This window comes from Corvus hawaiiensis, chromosome Z (assembly GCF_020740725.1).
Source record: "Corvus hawaiiensis isolate bCorHaw1 chromosome Z, bCorHaw1.pri.cur, whole genome shotgun sequence".
Classification (NCBI taxonomy): Eukaryota; Metazoa; Chordata; class Aves; order Passeriformes; family Corvidae; genus Corvus; species Corvus hawaiiensis.
Window position 1 is genome coordinate 16,678,269 of NC_063255.1, and position 17,368 is coordinate 16,695,636.

Consider the following 17,368-nt stretch of genomic DNA (forward strand, 5'->3'; position numbering starts at 1 on the left):
AGCAGCGGCTGCTGGCCCAGAAGACCCGCTCTCTGAGTGCATCCACGCCTGCCTGAAATCACAGCTTTGATTAAAAGTAAGGAAGAAGCCAACAGGCAGGCAGAGCCCAAGGCTGGGGGGGACTCCGATGAAAGGACAAACTGACAGCAGCAGAGTCCCTTTGGGCACACAGCTGGATGGTAGCCTCAGGAAAAAAACAACCTCCTCAATCTGGGCGGGAGCTGCCAGCCTGCAGATCCCTTGTGCTGGGAGAGCCATAAAGATGGTTTGTGCTGACACAAAATCCCAGAGGCCAAGTAGAGAAAAACAGATTTTTATTTGTTTGGGTTTTTTATTTTCCCTGGGTTTTTTATTTTCCCTGGGTGTTTTTTAGCTCAGCAGTCATCAAAGATTAAGCGCAGTAAACTCCCCATGCCAAAAAACAGGCAGACTGTGGTAAGCCAAATTCTGGGGAAGAGTCCCATGTCACCAGCACCTCCAGGAAGCAGCTCGTGTGCAGCACTGGGAGTGCAAAAAATCAACCAGGACTGAAGCTTAGCAAGGCAAACAAGACATCCCTCCAGCAGCACACAGTCCCTGTGTGGCAGGAGGGTGTAGAGAGGTGGCTGTGGTGCCACCTGCTCACAGGATACCTCCAGCACCTGTGCCCTGTGGCTTCCTGTGGCTTCCTGTGGCTCAGCTGGGCAGCAGGGAAAGGCACTGAGGGACAGATTGGAAAGGAATGGGAGAGACATTTTTGCAGCCATGGTACCAGGCACCCCATGTCATTCCCAGAGTTTGGAGGAAGTCTCAGTGTTGCCTGGTTTTTTTCCCCATCGGCCTGTGGTGCCGATGGGTGGCAGAACTGTGTGAGCATGCAGAGCACACTGATCACAGGGGCAGAGGTACTGTGTGAGGGTGATGGAGTCTGGCTCTCCCACCTCTCCTCAGCACTGTGGGTATGAACTTTGCAGAAAACTTTTTTTTTAGTGCATCAACAACAGCCAGAGCAATTTTTCTGGGCCACCCTGGGACCCTCTGGTTCCCCCAAGACCAGATGTCAGGGACCGCTTGGGGCTTTGAAGCAGCAACTGAGAAAGAATTCAGAAACACTTTCTCAGCCTTGAGGGAGAAGCATCGTTGGAAACTACTATCCTGGCATGGGAGAAAGCCCACTGTAAGGATTCAGTGGTACTCTGTTAACCCTGAGCACAACTGCCAGACTGAACATTGCTTTCCCTTTCACATCCCTGATTAAGGCAGGTTTTCCTTCTCTGCTGCCACACCAGTGATAGCATTACTGCAACTCCAGCTGCTTTCAGGGGCATCTAAAAGATGTTCTGGCTCATCCCACTTGGCACTGCTGTTGTGTCCATGAAGGGTCCTCGTGGCACAACGGACCCACTGATGGATGACGGGTTTGAGCCAGTTTTGGGTCTGCCTCCCCTGGGCACCAAACAAGCTCTCAACTGAGTGCAATGTTCTTTAGACATTTTACTTACTTTTTGCATGGAGCAGCTCTAGGGTAAACCCCTAAACAAAGGAGCTTTCTCTTGCCCTGGGGCTACACACAGCTTTATCTCTCAGGTGCCTACTGATATGCTGGGGTCAGCAAAGTGATCTGTCTCTCACTTTGGGAAGGCACATTGCAGCCCAGGGACTCCTGGATTCCCTTAAACTGCTCAGTCATGTCAACTTTAAATTTCTTTTTTGCTTAAAACCAGCAGGGAATGTTGGACTAAGAGTGGAGAGCATTTCACAGCCAGCCTGGTTACCCCAAGCCTCCAGGAGCTGCTGAGACACCTTCATTCTGCAGAGGTAACCTCTATGGGTAGAAGGATACAGAAGGATCCACTTGTCATGGACAGCGATCTCCATTAACACAAGATGGGAAAACATTCTCACTGGGGAAATTGAGGCAGTTTGTTAATTATCAGCACTCTCTGAGGAGCCCAAGTTCTCTCCTGGCACCTGATGGATTGCACCCTTTGGCCTAAACATGGGTCCAAAACACACATGGGTCCTACTAAGTATGAACTGCATGACTTGGTACTAGGATTTAATCTTGACTGCCATGAGATTTTGCCACATTTTACAGGCTTACCTGAATGCACACCATGGACATGGTTCTCAGTAATTTATAAAAGGGGGAAACAGTTGCCACAGCACTAGCAAGTGCTGTAGCTTTCTTCCTGCCCAGATAGCTGTCACAGTTTTGGAGACAAAACTTCAGAAGGAAACACTCTGGAATGAGTGTCTCCTCTGAAGGAAAAAGGGCCTCCCCTTTTCCTCCACCAATAAGGCAAGTGGGTCACAGCAAGTGAAAGTGGAATAAACAAACTGTTTATTAACACCAAACAAAGCAGGGTAGAACAGGGGAAAAAAACCCTCAAAACACAACAAATTCCCAGAGAGGGAACAGACCAGCTGGGGCCACACCACAGGCCCGCCGGGGCCACCCCCGGCAGGCTCCCTGGACCGGCGAGGAGGGAAGGGAGGCAGTGAGGCAAGGGGAAGGAAAGGGAAAAAGAACAAGAAAAACCAACAGAACCTTTTTCCCACTAGCTCAGAACACAAAAGAAACCCAAAAGCAGCACAGCGCTCCCGGCACACTCCGTGCCGAGCCCCGGCAAGACCCCCCAGAGCCCCCAAGCCGTTGGGCTGAACCGTTCAACTGCTCAGCACTCAGGTCCTGTGGCCCACCCCCCAGCTCCATCTTAAAAGGCACTGCGTCCTTGGGCATTAAATGGACAGTTAAGGAATAAAGCAGCTTCATAACATCACCCCAGGACATTCCACCCCTTATTCCATACCGTCTGCTCAACGCCCAAATGAATACATTTCAACTTTAAACACACATTTATACATATATACATAGCTATATACAAACAGTGGCAGCAACTTTCGACAAACACATGTAGACATTCCAACATTACAAGCAGTTCTCGCCCAACATCAGATCCCCCTGCGGTACACAACATGTCTCTCCATCCTTCTGCATTATTCACCATTCTGCAACCTGGCCCCTGAGCAAAGACAACCCCACGGATGGGTTTGCCTTTACTCGATGCAGAAGTAATCCAAACAGATTTTCCCAAGAGTCCCCTGATATGCACTGCTGGGACTTTGTCTCCATCTACTATATGCAGGGGTTCAGACTGGGCAGGCCCTGCTCAGTTAGTGGAGCCTTGGGTGTTCACCAACCATGTGGCCTTAGCTAAATGCATCTCCCAGTTTTTAAGAGTTCCCCCACCCAGTGCCTTCAAGGTGGTTTTGAGCAGGTCATTGCACCATTCCACTTTGCCTGCAGCTGGTGCATGGTAAGGGATATGGTACACCCACTCAATGCCATGTTCCCTAGCCCAGGTGTTTATAAGGCCATTCTTCAAATGAGTCCCGTTGTCAGACTCAATTCTCTCAGGGGTGCCATGCCTCCAAAGGACTTGCTTTTCAAGGCCCAGGATGGTGTTCCGGGCAGTAGCATGAGGCACAGGGTAGATCTCCAGCCACCCAGTGGTGGCTTCTACCATTGTGAGCACATAGCGCTTGCCTTGGCGGGTTTGAGGCAGTGTGATGTAATCAATCTGCCAGGCCTCCCCATACTTGTATTTGGACCATCGCCCACCAAACCACAGGGGCTTCTCCCGCTTGGCCTGCTTGATCGCAGCGCATGTCTCACAGTCATGGATAACCTGGGAGATACTGTCCACGGTTAGATCCACCCCTCGGTCTCGTGCCCACTTACAGGTGCATCTCTGCCTTGATGGCCTGAGGTGTCATGGGCCCATCGAGCTAGGAACAACTCTCCCTTGTGTTTCCAATCTACATCTGTCTTTGACACCTCTATCTTCACAGCCTGATCTACCTGTTCATTGTTTCGGTGTTCCTCATCAGCCCTACTCTTGGGGACATGGGCATCTACATGGCAGACTTTCACAGGTAGCTTCTCTACCCGAGTGGCAATGTCTTTCCACTCCTCAGCAGCCCAGACTGGTTTTCCCCTACGCAGCCAATTGGCCTTTTTCCACCTTTCCAGCCACCCCCACAGAGCATTGGCTGCCTTCCACGAATCGGTGCAAAGGTAGAGCTTTGGCCACTTCTCTTTCAGCAATGTCTAGAGCCAACTGGATGGCTTTGAATTCAGCAAGTTGGCTTGATCCACCTTCTCCCTCAGTGCCTTCTGCAGCCCATCATGTGGGACTCCATACGGCTGCTTTCCACTTCCGGTTCATCCCTATGATGCAACAAGAAGCATCAGTGAAAAGAACGTAGCGTGTTTCTTCCGCTGGCAGTTGGTTGTATGGTGGAGCTTCCTCAGCACATGTCACCTGTTCTTGTTCTTCTTCATCAGTGACACCAAAGTTTTCACCTTCAGGCCAATTCGTGATTATTTCTAAGATCCCAGGGCGATTCAGTTTTCCGATACAAGCGCACTGTATGATGAGAGCAATCCATTTGCTCCATGTGGCATTGGTGTCATGGTGGGTAGAGGGAACCTTTGCTTTGAACATCCACCCCAGCACTGGTAGTCGGGGTGCCAGGAGGAGTTGTGCTTCAGTGCCAATTACCTCTGAGGCAGCTTGGATTCCTTCATAGGCCGCCAGGATTTCTTTCTCTGTGGGAGTGTAGTTGGCTTCAGACCCTCTGTAGCTTCAACTCCAGAATCCCAGTGGCCAACCCCGAGTCTCCCCAGGCACCTTCTGCCAGAGGCTCCAGGACAGACCATTGTTCCCGGCTGCAGAGTAGAGTACATTTTTCACCTCTGATCCTGTCCTGACTGGGCCAAGGGCTACCGCATGAGCAATTTCCTGCTTGATCTGGGTGAAGGCTTGCTGCTGTTCAGGATCCCAGTGGAAATCATTCTTCTTACAGGTAACCAGATAGAGAGGGCTCACAATTTGACTGTATTCAGGAATGTGCATCCTCCAAAAGCCTATGGCGCCTAGGAAAGCTTGTGTTTCCTTCTTGTTGGTCAGTGGAGACATTGCGGTGATTTTATTGATGACTTTAGTGGGGATCTGACATCGTCTGTCTTGCCACTTCACCCCCAGGAACTGGATCTCTCGGGCAGGTCCCTTGGCTTTGCTCTTCTTGATGGCGAATCCAGCTTCCAGGAGAATTTGGATTATTCTCTCTCCTTTCTCAAACACTTCGGTTGCGGTGTTCCCCCACACAATGATGTCATCAATGTACTGCAAATGTTCTGGAGCCTCACCCTTTTCTAGTGCAGTCTGGATCAGTCCATGACAGATGGTGGGACTGTGCTTCCACCCCTGGGGCAGCCAGTTCCAGGTGTACTGCACGCCCCTCCAGGTGAAGGCAAACTGAGGCCTGCACTCTGCTGCCAGAGGAATGGAGAAGAATGCATTGGCAATGTCAATAGTGGCGTACCACTTTGCTGCTTTGGACTCCAGCTCGTACTGGAGCTCCAACATGTCCGGCACAGCAGCGCTCAATGGTGGAGTCACTTCATTCAAGCCACCATAGTCCACTGTCAGTCTCCATTCCCCTTCAGATTTGCACACAGGCCAGATGGGGCTGTTGAAGGGTGAGTGGGCCTTGCTGACCACCCCTTGGGTCTCTAGCTCACCAGTCATCATGTGGATGGGAATCAACGCATCTCGATTTGTCCAGTACTGCCAGCGGTGCACTGTTGAGGGAGCAATTGGCACTCGCTGCTCTTCTACCTTCAGGAGCCCAAGTGCAGAAGGATTCTCCGTCAGCCCAGGCAAGGTGTTCAATTGCCAAATGCCCTATGCCTCCACAGCAGCTATTCCAAAGGCCTACCTGAGTCACTTAGGGTCTTTGAAATACCCATTCTGGAGAAAGTCTATGCCCAGAATACATGGGGCCCCTGGGCCAGTCACAAAAGGATGTTTCTTCCAGTGTTTTCCAGTTAGGCTCACATCAGCTTCAAGCAGTGTCAACTGCTGTGATCCACCTGTTAGTCCAGAAATAGAGATCAGTTCTGCTCCAACATGTCTTGACGGAATCAAGGTGCACTGTGTGCCCGTGTCAACCAAGGCTTCATATTCCTGTGGTTCTGCTGTGCCAGGCCATCGGGCCCACACTGTCCAAAAGACGTGATTTTCCCTGGCCTCTACCTGGCTAGAGGCAGGGCCCCTCTAGTCCTGGTTATCATTCGAAACTCGAGCTACTTCCCTTCTGGTGGAACTCCCTCTCTCAGCATTACCATCCTTCAATTCACACACCCGTGCTTCCAGGACAGAAGTTGGTTTTCCATCCCTCATTCCATGTTTTCCCCACTGTCACACAGGAAGAACCATAGGTCAGTTCTTGGGGTGTACCCTCTCTCCCTAGCCGTGGGACGTCTGCTTCTGGTAACAGGGCCTCTGGTCTGCACTGATGTGATTTGGAGAAGGCCCTCTTTCAGCTCCTTCCTGAGTTTCTGATGAGTCTTGTCCATCCTATCTTCCACCTTCTGTATGGTCTCTGACAGACTCCTTTCCACAGCTGCAATTCCTGCTTGTGTTGGGCCGTGCACAGCATCTGCATACGCCCGGAGCCTCCTCACCATAGAACTCACTGTCTCATCCCCGTCATTCTATGTCATCACTGCCAAAGCAGGGGCATATTCTGGTGGTGTGTGTTGTGCAAGTTTCAGCCACATCACCAGTGTACATTTTACCATGTCAGGGCTCCTAATTGCTTGGTCACCTGAGAATGTGATCTTTATCACTGCTAGTTCTCTCAGGCATTGAATCCCTTGTTCCATGGTTTTCCAGGGGTTTAGCTGCAGCTGGAGATCTTCTCAGCACAGGTGTCCTTCCTTCACACTTCTTAAGAGCTGTGTCCAGAGACTGAGAGCTTCAGGCCCCCTTGTCATCCCTTGGTCAATACTTAAATCACGTGACAGGGATCCCAAATGCCTCGCTTCAGTGCCATCCAGAATTGTACCATTGCCCGCAGCATCCCAGATTCAGACCATGCAACTTAATATAGTTTCATCAGGCTGTTGGGTGTAATCCTTCCTCAGGGTACAAAGACTCTCTATGGACAGGGACTCAGTGATGATTTCAGGTTCCAATTCCTCTGCTGGCTGTGAATGTCCTGGCTGCCCATCATCATCCACTGGGCAAATGGATTTGGCTTTGTGTTTCTTTCTCTGGACAGGGGCAATTGTTATTGGTTTAGGCTCCCCATCTGCTTTAGCTGCACCTGGAGTGACTGGGGTGTCTGCTGGCTTTTTCTCCTGCTCCTCTGGCTGTATCTTCTGCCCTACATTATCTAGCAGCGTGTGGTAAGCGTTAGCCAGGACCCAGCACATGGCAATGAGCTTTTTCTTTTCATCAGTGTTGTTATTGCAGTTTTCCTTCAGATACTTCCCCACCTCAGCTGGATTCTGAATTTGTTCGGGGGGAAGTTCCAGGCTACTGGGTCAGAAAACTGCTTCAGGGTCTGGCCTATGTCCTCCCATACCCCACATCACTTAGGATTTTCCACAACTGGGACAGGTGTCTGGGCAACCCCTCTGGAAATCTCGGCCCTTATTTTAGACAAGCTGGAGACCACATAGAGAAACCCTGCTAGATAACATAACAAGAAAATGGTATCTTTGACATCCAGGGGAAACTGGACACTTTCAAAAGGTGACGTGCCAGACCTGAAAGGGAAGAGGGAGATGAAGGGCTGGGAATTATCATCCCCTGCTTTACCCCTAACAAACTGGGTGTAATTGCTAATACATTCCAAAAGGAAACTACCAAGACTAGAATGGAAAAACAACATGACATACACATTCTCAATGGTTTTCATTATGTCAACCAAACTTTGAGAAATCACTAACACCAGGCATATCAAAATGGCAGTCCTGATTCTTATTCCTGACTTATAAAAAGTGTAAGCCAGGGACCTGACTGCCCACAGCTGTGGACATGTACTTATGGCTAAGTTCCACAGAAAAACTATTAAATCAAACAGCATGGTCTTACTGCTGTACCTCAAGACAAAATGCTTCAACCCAAAATGTTGGGGTTTTCTTCCACTTTCACATGCCCCTTAAGTTGGGCATGTATTGGTTTTGGAGACAAAACTTCAGGAGGAAACACTCTGGAATGATGTCTCCTCTGATTTTGCCACGTTTTACAAGCTTACCTGAATGCACACCATGGACATGGTTCTCAGTAATTTATAAAAGGGGGAAACAGTTGCCACAGCACTAGTAAGTGCTGTAGCTTTCTTCCTGCTCAGATAGCTCAGGCCATGGGAAATGCAAACTCCTAACTCTTGCTTCAGCTCCCATCTGATGTGCAGGCTGCAAACTGGGTGCCTTTCTCTTCAGGATAATCACAGGCTGCTTTGTATAAAAAAAAGTACCTTGCTGCAGCTGCCTCCTTCACTAAGTACATGAAATTTTCAGTGTCCATGGGGATCATCTGTGAAACTGGGTAACAAAGGATTCCATGTAATTGCCTTTAGACACAAGAAGCGTGCATGGCATTTCTTGGTGGGAAAAGATTATGAGCAGAGTCTGTGTTTCTGTACATTACACTTGTCACGCTGCAGTAACAAAGACAATACATTTTAATGTTATTGTAGAACACTTGCCACACAGAACAGAGGTCTCAGTGTTTCCCTCAAATTTCATTCTGAAGTATTGCTATTCTAAAAATTATTAAAATTCCCAGGTCATTAAAGCCATTGGTAAATTAATCACTGAGTCTATTGCACAGCCTGTTAGGAAACCCAGAGGAAATAGGCAACTTCGTCCAGGTCAACGGGATAGTCAGTGAGTAGCACCGGGGTCTTCTCAAACAGCTCCCCCTTGTAGCTGCGCCATTTGCCCGCTGGCAGGTAGACATCCCGCTCCTGCTTGCCCATCTCCAGCACCGGGGCCACCATGAGGGTGTCCCCGATGAGGAACTGGGAGTCAATCCGGTGAGTGGCCTCGTCACGGGGGGAGATCCACCAGATGGGACGGATGATGGGGTCGCCCGTGTCGGTGACCTCCCCCGCCAGCTCCAGCAGCAGCGGGGCCACCAGTGACTCATGGAGCTCTGTGAACTTCTGCGCAATCTCCACCACCTCCTTGTCGTAGAGCCAAGGCGGGATGGAGAACTGCATGGAGGGCATGAAGGCCGACAGCTCCAGCCAGCGCACGTACAGCTCCCGGTCAGGGATCTCCACTGCCCTCTCCGTTTTGTCAGGGAGAAAGTTTCCTCCAATCATATCCGGCAGCACAAATGGGTACCCCAGCATGCTGATGGTGAGCACAGTGGGGATGAGGGACTTGAGGCCCAACTCATAGCCCCAGACAGAGTCACGGTCGATGATGCGGAAGAAGCAGGAGATGTTCTGTGACTGGTATCCCACTCGCACCTCAGCCAGCTCGTAGAAGGGGATGGCCATCTCTGTGTAGCGCCGGGACCAGATGCTGGGGTCCGACAGCGGGCGGAAGGTGCTGAACTGCTTGGGCAGGTAGCTGGTCTCACCCGCATCGAACTTGAAGGAGGAGATGCCGTACTTGTGCCGGAGTTGGCGCAGGTGGCTCTGGAACCAATCCCGGGCTGCTGGGTTGGTGAAGTCCAGGATGGCCCCAATGCCGTTCCACCACTCCACCATGGCCGGCAGCCGCCCTGACGGCTCCTTGATAAACAGCTGACGCTCAATCCCCACACCAAAATTGGAGGAATTGTAGTTTATGAAAGGATGAGTCCACAGAGTGACCTTAAACCCATCTTCCTTCAGCTTTACAAACATCTCTGTTACGTTGGGGAACTTGACAGGGTCAAAGTCAAAGTCCCCATAGGCTTGGGTATACATGTCATCAATCTCAATGTGGCTGCAGTTAAAATGGTACTTCTTAATGTCTCTTGCAAAATTCAGAACTTTATCTTGGTCAATATCATTCTTGTAGAGGGCCCAGGTGGACCATATGGGGTATCGGAAGGCGTTCTCAGCAGGGATCTTGGAGGGCTTGTTGAAGTACCTGCGCACCATGTACTTGTGGATGGAGGTGACGTCGGAGCCCACGCAGACGCGGTAGCTGAGCTCGGGGAAGGGCTGCTGGCCCAGTGGGGGCTTGTAGGGCGAGTCCTTGTAGCGGGCCTGGAAGAAGAGAGTGCGCTCAGTGGCGTTGAAGCCCAAGTGGAAGGGCACAGAGTCGTTGATCTTGATGGCCGCCGCCTTGGAGGAGAGCCAGTAGCGCTCCAGGATGCCGCCAAAGCTGTCGCGGAAGGAGTAGACGTCGCTGGTCACGTAGGGCACGGGCTCCTGGTAGCCGGCCAGGCGGATGGGCCAGTGCTGGGTGCTCATCTCCGAGCCCCCGTACCAGTGGGCGTCCTCCCAGAACATGGTGTGCTCCACGGCCGGGCCGGCCTCCAGCTCCTCCCAGCGCACGCGGTAGCACATCACCGTGTCCTTGGGCTTCACCGTCTGGATGAAGAAGTTGAGCGGCCCCCGGCTCGAGCGCGAGCAGCTCAGGATCTCGCCCTCCTTGGAGCACGACTCCAGGTCCAAGCTGCCTGAGCGGAAGGCCAGCCGGAACACCACCTCCCCGTGCTGGTTGCGGATGATGAAGCCGTCCGCCCGCAGGTCCATCAGCTCCGTCTTGAGCCGCTCCGCCTTCCGCAGGGACACCGTGTAGTAGCACCAGGCCACCACCGCGGCAATGAACAGGATGAGGCCCAGCAAGATGGCGCCCAACATGGGCCTCAGCTCCTTGGAGGGCTTCTGCTTCACCGGTGTGACATTTTCAGGCAAGGGCCTTTCTTTGGCATACCCCTTTGGAACGTTTCCATGTTTTCCCGAGCGGTGGGTAATCTGACTGTCCATTATTCCTTTGCAGCCTCAACACCTGATTAGAAATTTTGCTGCTGACTCCAGCCGGTGAAGAGAAAATCCAAGATGCTGTATGAAGCTATTTCTTTCACAGTGTCCTTTCCAAAGCTTGGCTGCTCACACCTGCAATATTATTTCATAAAACAGAGAGTTATAAACACCAAGAAAACCCAATTAAATCTTGCTGAGGGCTGCAGCTCCTCTGCTCCGTCTGCAGCTCAGCCTCCCTGCCCTGTGGCTCTGGCTCACTTTGCTCTGCAGTGGCAGCCTGCTTACTGGCAGCTGGGTTGAGCTTTTTTGGAGCATGTCTGTGCCAGGATTCCTATGACTCTCACTTGGCTGCAGCCTCACTCCATCCCACAGAGCAAGGATGAAGGGATGAAAGTTAGACCAGAGCCTGGAGGAAAATGGGGCCTGGGGAGGGGGCTGGTACCTGATCACACAAGCTGGACATCACAGGCTGATCTGTGTTTACATTAATTGAGTCCTGCTGGATTTCCTTTCCTGCCCACAACCTCTCTGTATTAAATACAGGCAGAGAAATGCTGCACTGAAGTCTCCAGGCTCCACCTGCTGCTCCCCATCACCCACCCAGGGATGCAGATGGTGAGAGATGTTTTATCTCCCTGCACTTTGCTCCTTTCCTGAGCTGCATGGGGATGTGGGGGTGTGGGGACGTGTTTCTCTTTTCCTTTCCACTGCCTGCCCTGCTACCTATTCCAAAGCCATCACCCCAGGAAAGCCCCTCTGGCCCTGGCAGGGGAAAAGGGAATCTTCCACTACATCTCTGTCTCTGTTTTCTTATTATCATTCAGTTCTCCTAATTTATTACAACTCTCTGTATGTCCTGGGCTTATGCCAGGCAATATGCTACACTGCAGTGAGGGTGGAAGATGTTTTGGTACAGAGTATGAGGATAGGTGTATTAAACTGAAGTTGTTGCAAGACCAGGACTACATCAAAACCTTGTTTTGCTGAGAAATGCACAGAAGGTGACATGTTCCAGCTGCATCAAGCATCACCAAGCCAGCTAATGCAGCACAGCTGAGCATCTACTGCCAACAAAAACACAGGCAGCAGTAACTGAGGCTGGTGGCTCAAGGCAGTGTATTCTGTGCAACCAAGCTTGTGGGTCCCCTGGCCCCTTCAGGGGTCTGTGGGATCTGACAGGAAAATGTGCAGGAGCAGCCTATATGGAGAGGGGGAAAAGGAGCCAGCTTGCTCATGTGAGCTGTGCCCAGCAATACATGGCTGGGTGTATTTACCCGTGTCACCATGACATCGGGATCTAAATATACAGAGATGATAAGCCACCCAGGGAGCCATTAAAAATGCCAGAGGTCACCACGTTTTGGATCGATCACAGCAGATCCCAAACCACCCAAATCAACTGCCTGGTTAGTTTTTGAAGTGCATTCTTGGGATGAGCGAGACTTAGTTGAGAAAAACAGCTGGAGCGGATAAAAGTGTTCCAAGGCAAGACCTGGCCGGGGAGGGAGTAAAAAAAGGACGGTTATTGCTGCCCCAAAGAGACGGTGATCCAGGACAGGCGTGGTTTAGGGGAGCAGGTTGGATTACATGTGCTCAGGGCACTCTGCCAGCCTCAAAGTGCTCAGACCTGGCAGCCTCCCAGTGCTGGCCTGGCTCCTGGCACAGCTTTGCAGCTCCAGCCCGGGTTGTTTCCAGTGAAACCCTTGTGTTTTTGCAAAACAACATTTTCACTTTGAAGGTGTTATTATGTGCTGTGTAAGTCCTCAGTTGCTGGCTTCAGAGCTTTCCTCCTCTTCTTCCTTCCTCCTTTCACCCTCCCAGCCAGCTTGAAGATAGGACTCTCCTTTAAGACAAGTTGCACCATTTTCCAGGGTGAAAAAATAAGGAATGGAAAGAGAGGGGTTTCTTCTTTCTTTTTTCTTCTTTGTTTTCTTTTTTCTTCATTTTCTTTTTCCTTTCTTTTCTTTTTCCTTTTCTTTTCTTTTTTCTTTTGAGTTTCTTGAAGCTGCACTCCCATCCTTTAAGACTTATGTCTCCTGAACGCATTAAACATCTGCTGGCCTAGCTGGCAGCCTGAGTGATACCCAGGGGTGATGAGAAGGACTTTTGCTTAGGGATGCACAGAGGTGACCCAGAGCCCAGATCCAGCCCTATCCTTGCTCCATCCATGGGGTTATGGCATCGCAGAATCCCTTACCTGTGAATATTTAACTGATCCTTGCAAAGCCTTTCTGCTCTGGTGAGTGCTTTATTAACCCACCCAGAGTGCAAGTGCTCCCAAGCCAGGGTGGGATGAATTCTCCCATAGTGCCCTGGAAGCCAGATGTTCCAGGGATACAGGCACTGCTGTGTTATATTTGGGCTGCTTTATCAGGTGCTAATCAGGTATGGATCTGGGCCTGTCCGTCCCCCAGGCTGGAAGAAGGCAGGATTCCTCACCCCAAGGATCTTAGCAGGACTTAGCATGCACAGATTAAACATTGACATATCCAGCACTGTGATAAGCAGAAATGAGCCAGGACTTTAGACCCTCTTATAGCTAAACAGGAGCTTCAAGGGTTTCAAGTGACGAAACACATATCAGCCAGCTCGAATGGCAGCTACACACCTAAACCCCTTAGTACATCTACCCTTAGAGTCTCCTTCCCCCAGATCAAATTTATCCCCAGAACCTCCCCATGTCTCTTGGCACCTGTGTCAGGAGTTTGTCAGGCCTTCACTCAGGTTCCAGCTATGTGATTCCTGAATCCTCAGATTTTCACCATTCTAAGACCCTGAGGCTGGCTCAGTTGGTGCTAATAGCACCAAGGTCATGGGTTTGATCCCTGTATGGGCCATTTGCTTAAAAGTTGGACTTAAGGATGATCCTTGTGGGTCCCCTCCAACTCAGAATATTCTGTGATTCTGCATATGTTTGCCTTCCTGATGGTTCAGGGAGAGCATCACTCTTTAAAAAACCCATCAAGAAATAATTCTTCTTTTAAATAGAGGGATAGTTTTCTATATTGAAGTTTCTTTTATTACAGGTTATCAAATACTTAGTCGGTATCAGGTGCTTGTAGGGAGAGTATACAACATGTCCTAGCAGAAAGAGCCGTAGGGAGCTAAACATAATAAGCCATAAACAAACTACTGCCCTGTCAAATGCTGCAAGAACTGATTAATCATTTACCAAGCCCTTTTAGACTGTTTAAAATGGACCTTTTTAGCAGAAAAGTCATGCAAAGTAGAAAGCAGTTCCCATTAGCTCTCATTTCCCGCAGCAGCTTGGCAAATATGGGTGGTGTATGGGGGATTTATTGCTACAAGGGACCTGGAGGAGGTTTGCTCACCATTTTTTCTGTGCATATAGATGATGCGAGAAAAGAGGTATCTGCTGTCTCTGCAGCTGAGGAGGGAGAGCCAAGGTTATCGCATCAGCTGCCACAGATTAGCTACAAACCCAACAAGGCTTAACACAAGGTGGAAATGGCTCGGGAATGGATGCAGAGGGTGAAATGACATTGCCAAAGATGCTCTGCAGTCCATGTGGTGCAGGTAAGGGCACCAATGTCTCTGCTATCACCAGCACTTACAGAACACCTGGAGCAGCACGAGGAGGTGGAGAGCAAGGACACAGTCAGAGTCCGTCCCTCAGAGGGGTGCAGGATCCTGCTCCACCTGGAAATACACTCATTTGTGTCCTTAAGCAGGGACAATACCAGCCCTAGCGCTGAGTGCACCCCTCACCCCAGGTGTGGGCTTTTAGAAATTCCTGATAGCTCCAGTGAGGGCAACAGTGATGACTGGCCTCACTGCTTCAACTCTTGGCCCCTAGGGATCTAACATGGATCACTGGGTTGAAGCATCAGTTTGGTTTATATTAACTCCGTATCAGCAGCAGAGTGGGACCTGCTGGGAGGCCTGTGTCTGTATCCTGCAGGGATGCACCAGCGACATGGAGAGACCTTCACCAGCTCACACCACCAGACAACTCTGAGCAGGCTTATTTCCGGAAACCATCCTGATTTGGGGGGCTCTTCCCTACTCCCCAGGGCTCCTGATGCCTGGAGGGTTTTTAGCTCACCTCAGCTGTGAAGGTGGCTGCACAGACACTGCCTGTACAGAGTACAGCTGCAAAGGTGATTGCCCACTGCAAGCCTGACAGTGTCATAAGCCCCCTGGAGCCTTGCAAATCCAGCTTGGGTCTAGAGGAGGAATATTACCTGAGGTTTTTCCTAATCCAGAGGATTCCAGTCCCTCAGTAGTGGGGAAAAAAGGTAGTGTTTACTCCATAGGTCTTTCAGACCTAATTGCTACATAAGCAGGCACTGGAAGATCCACTCCTGTCCTCTTGTTCAAACAAACTCCTCCTCCAAAGCCAGCAGAAAAAAGCCTTGCAAAATCAACTTTCTCCCTTTTTCAGAGCTCTCCCAGACTCCTCAAGATGCACGCAGTGTCCATGTGCTGCTCCAAGCTGCAAGTAGTGGCCACAGCATCCTACTGCACGCTGGGAGCCGCTCTGCCCATATCGTTGGGAAGGAGCTCCATCTGCCGAGCCAGGGGCCCAGGCTGAAAGCCAGGGACCATTGCCAGACTGCCTCAGGGCTGTGGCGTGACCGGTCATCAGGCACCTCCTGGGTAACACCGAGCTCATCAGACCCTATTTACCAGGATCAGTGCTCATGAGGAGCTCCAGGGGTGTTTTGAGGTGCCTTCCTCTCAAACAAACTGAGCAAGGAGGGATAAGCAAAGTGCAGGTGAGGGGAGAAAAGGTCCTTCCGTGCTACAGCTGCAATCACGTAAGCAGGCTGGAGGACAGTGGAAATACAGGAAAAGGGGGAAAAAAGGGTGCTGTCATCTCAATCTGCTTTTAATGAAGTCAGTAGGCTGAGCTCATGCCAGGTGAAGGAATAAGCCAGGAAGTCACCTGGGTCTCAGCTAGGCTTTCTCCCACTTAGTCCCAGGCTCAGCTGGCAGCTCTTCTTGGAGAATAAGCTCCTGAGAGCTGCCTGCAGTAGCAGAGAGATGAAGAGGCTCAATTCTTGAAGGCTTTCCTTGAAGGGGAACTGCTCTAGTTTGCTATTTTCTCATGACAATGAGTCAGAGACCTACCATAAGGGCAGGGCTGGGCAGGTCCTTGAGGGATGTTTCAGGCTCTGCATGGGTTAAGCCACCAGCCTGCCAGGGTGAGGGGTCCTGGGAAATGCATTTCATGCCTGCCCCTGCGGGACTTCTTGTGGCACTTACACACCCACAATGGGAGATGAGGCTCTCAGGCAGGCTGAGTGCATCTGCTCTGGGCTCCCCATGGTCTCCTTCTGCTGCTCACATGGGAGCAGGTCTGCAAGGACTCATCTAAGCCCAGGCATCTCTGCAGCTGTTGCTGTATCCCAGACCAGCTTCACTTCCCAGCCATGGGAGCCTTTTGGGATGTAAAAATTTATTTTTCCTTCTGCATCCCTTCTTGGAGATACAGGATCTTTACTGTAGTTATTTTCCTAAACATCTGAACTCTGTGAAGCATTTGATCTCTGTGAACAAAGGTTCCAATGCAAAGAAAACCTGACAAAGATCAGGGAGCTGAAAAGAAAGCCAACAAGCATTTCCACCTTGCCCAAAAGATGTTATTACCTTTGGAGAGAGGAGAATTTCACCTCTAAAATACTGAACAAACTCCCCAGAACCTCAGTCCTCCTCATTGGGCAGACACGGTTTGAATTTTGCCATTTCTGTTCTGGGATAACATTAAAAGGGTAAAGGATTGAGCTCAGATTTTAAGCCACTTCCTCATGTCCCCAGTGTCACAAAGCACTGTGATGGCTCCAAGGCTGGGGTGAAAGCGTAGCAGATGCCTGTGTTGTCCCTGAGCATCCCACAGGTTTAGGGCTAGTGAAATATTTGTCTCCACTTGCTCTCCCAGCTGCTGTGTGCAGGAAAGAAGTGCCTCCCTGTCCCACATCAGACAGGGCTGCAGTTGTTGTGTGGTGAGTGACCCCTGTGTGTGAAGGTGTGGTGGCCTTCCATCACCATCAAGTGATGAAGTTTCACTTGATCATCACTTCAGTCTGATTAAATGCACCATGAGCTGCAACACGAGGAAGAGCAATGCACCCATCAAACTGATGATGGAGACAAGAACAAGGCTGCTCCATGGGACTTGGGTTGGCAAGGACTAACTGACATGGAAATTACGTGACCAAGAGCCAGAAATTACAGGAATCTCCTGCTCCATGTGTGACAGGCCACAGCTGGAAAATAGCTTGCTCTCTCCTAGGGACATCCCAGGAAAAGCTGTGAAAACAATTTGAAGAAAGTATCCCTATGCATGAAGCTTTGCCATTCCCTAAGAGAGCCAATGCAGTGGGGAAGAATAGGCTCTAGGACTACAGAGCAATTTTATATGCAAATACTTTCTTGCATATATAAAGAAATAAGGCCAAAGTGGTGGCCTAAAAATCTCAATGGCTGATGTTCAACTGATTCTTTTTGGTCTGTGCTGACAGGTTGCTTTTAGATTGACCACTTTTCTCCAGGGCTTAAATAGGGCATTGGTTTCTGGTGTGGGCTCTCCTCAGTGTGGTGCCAAGGAGATGCAGTGAACAGTGTTTGTATTTTC

At 50.4% G+C, this 17,368-nt stretch overlaps 1 protein-coding gene across 1 annotated transcript in view; it reads right to left on the minus strand.

Moving 5' to 3' along the window:
* Positions 1–8,504: 8,504 nt before the first annotated feature.
* The window catches only part of LOC125319879 (myogenesis-regulating glycosidase-like), a 29,463-nt gene continuing 20,599 nt past the window's right edge, over positions 8,505–17,368 (minus strand). Inside the window, exon 2 of the mRNA XM_048291597.1 lies at positions 8,505–10,902. Within this exon, the coding sequence (XP_048147554.1) occupies positions 8,677–10,773 (2,097 nt within the window). The 5' untranslated portion in view covers positions 10,774–10,902 and the 3' untranslated portion in view covers positions 8,505–8,676. The remainder of the gene's footprint in view (positions 10,903–17,368) is intronic.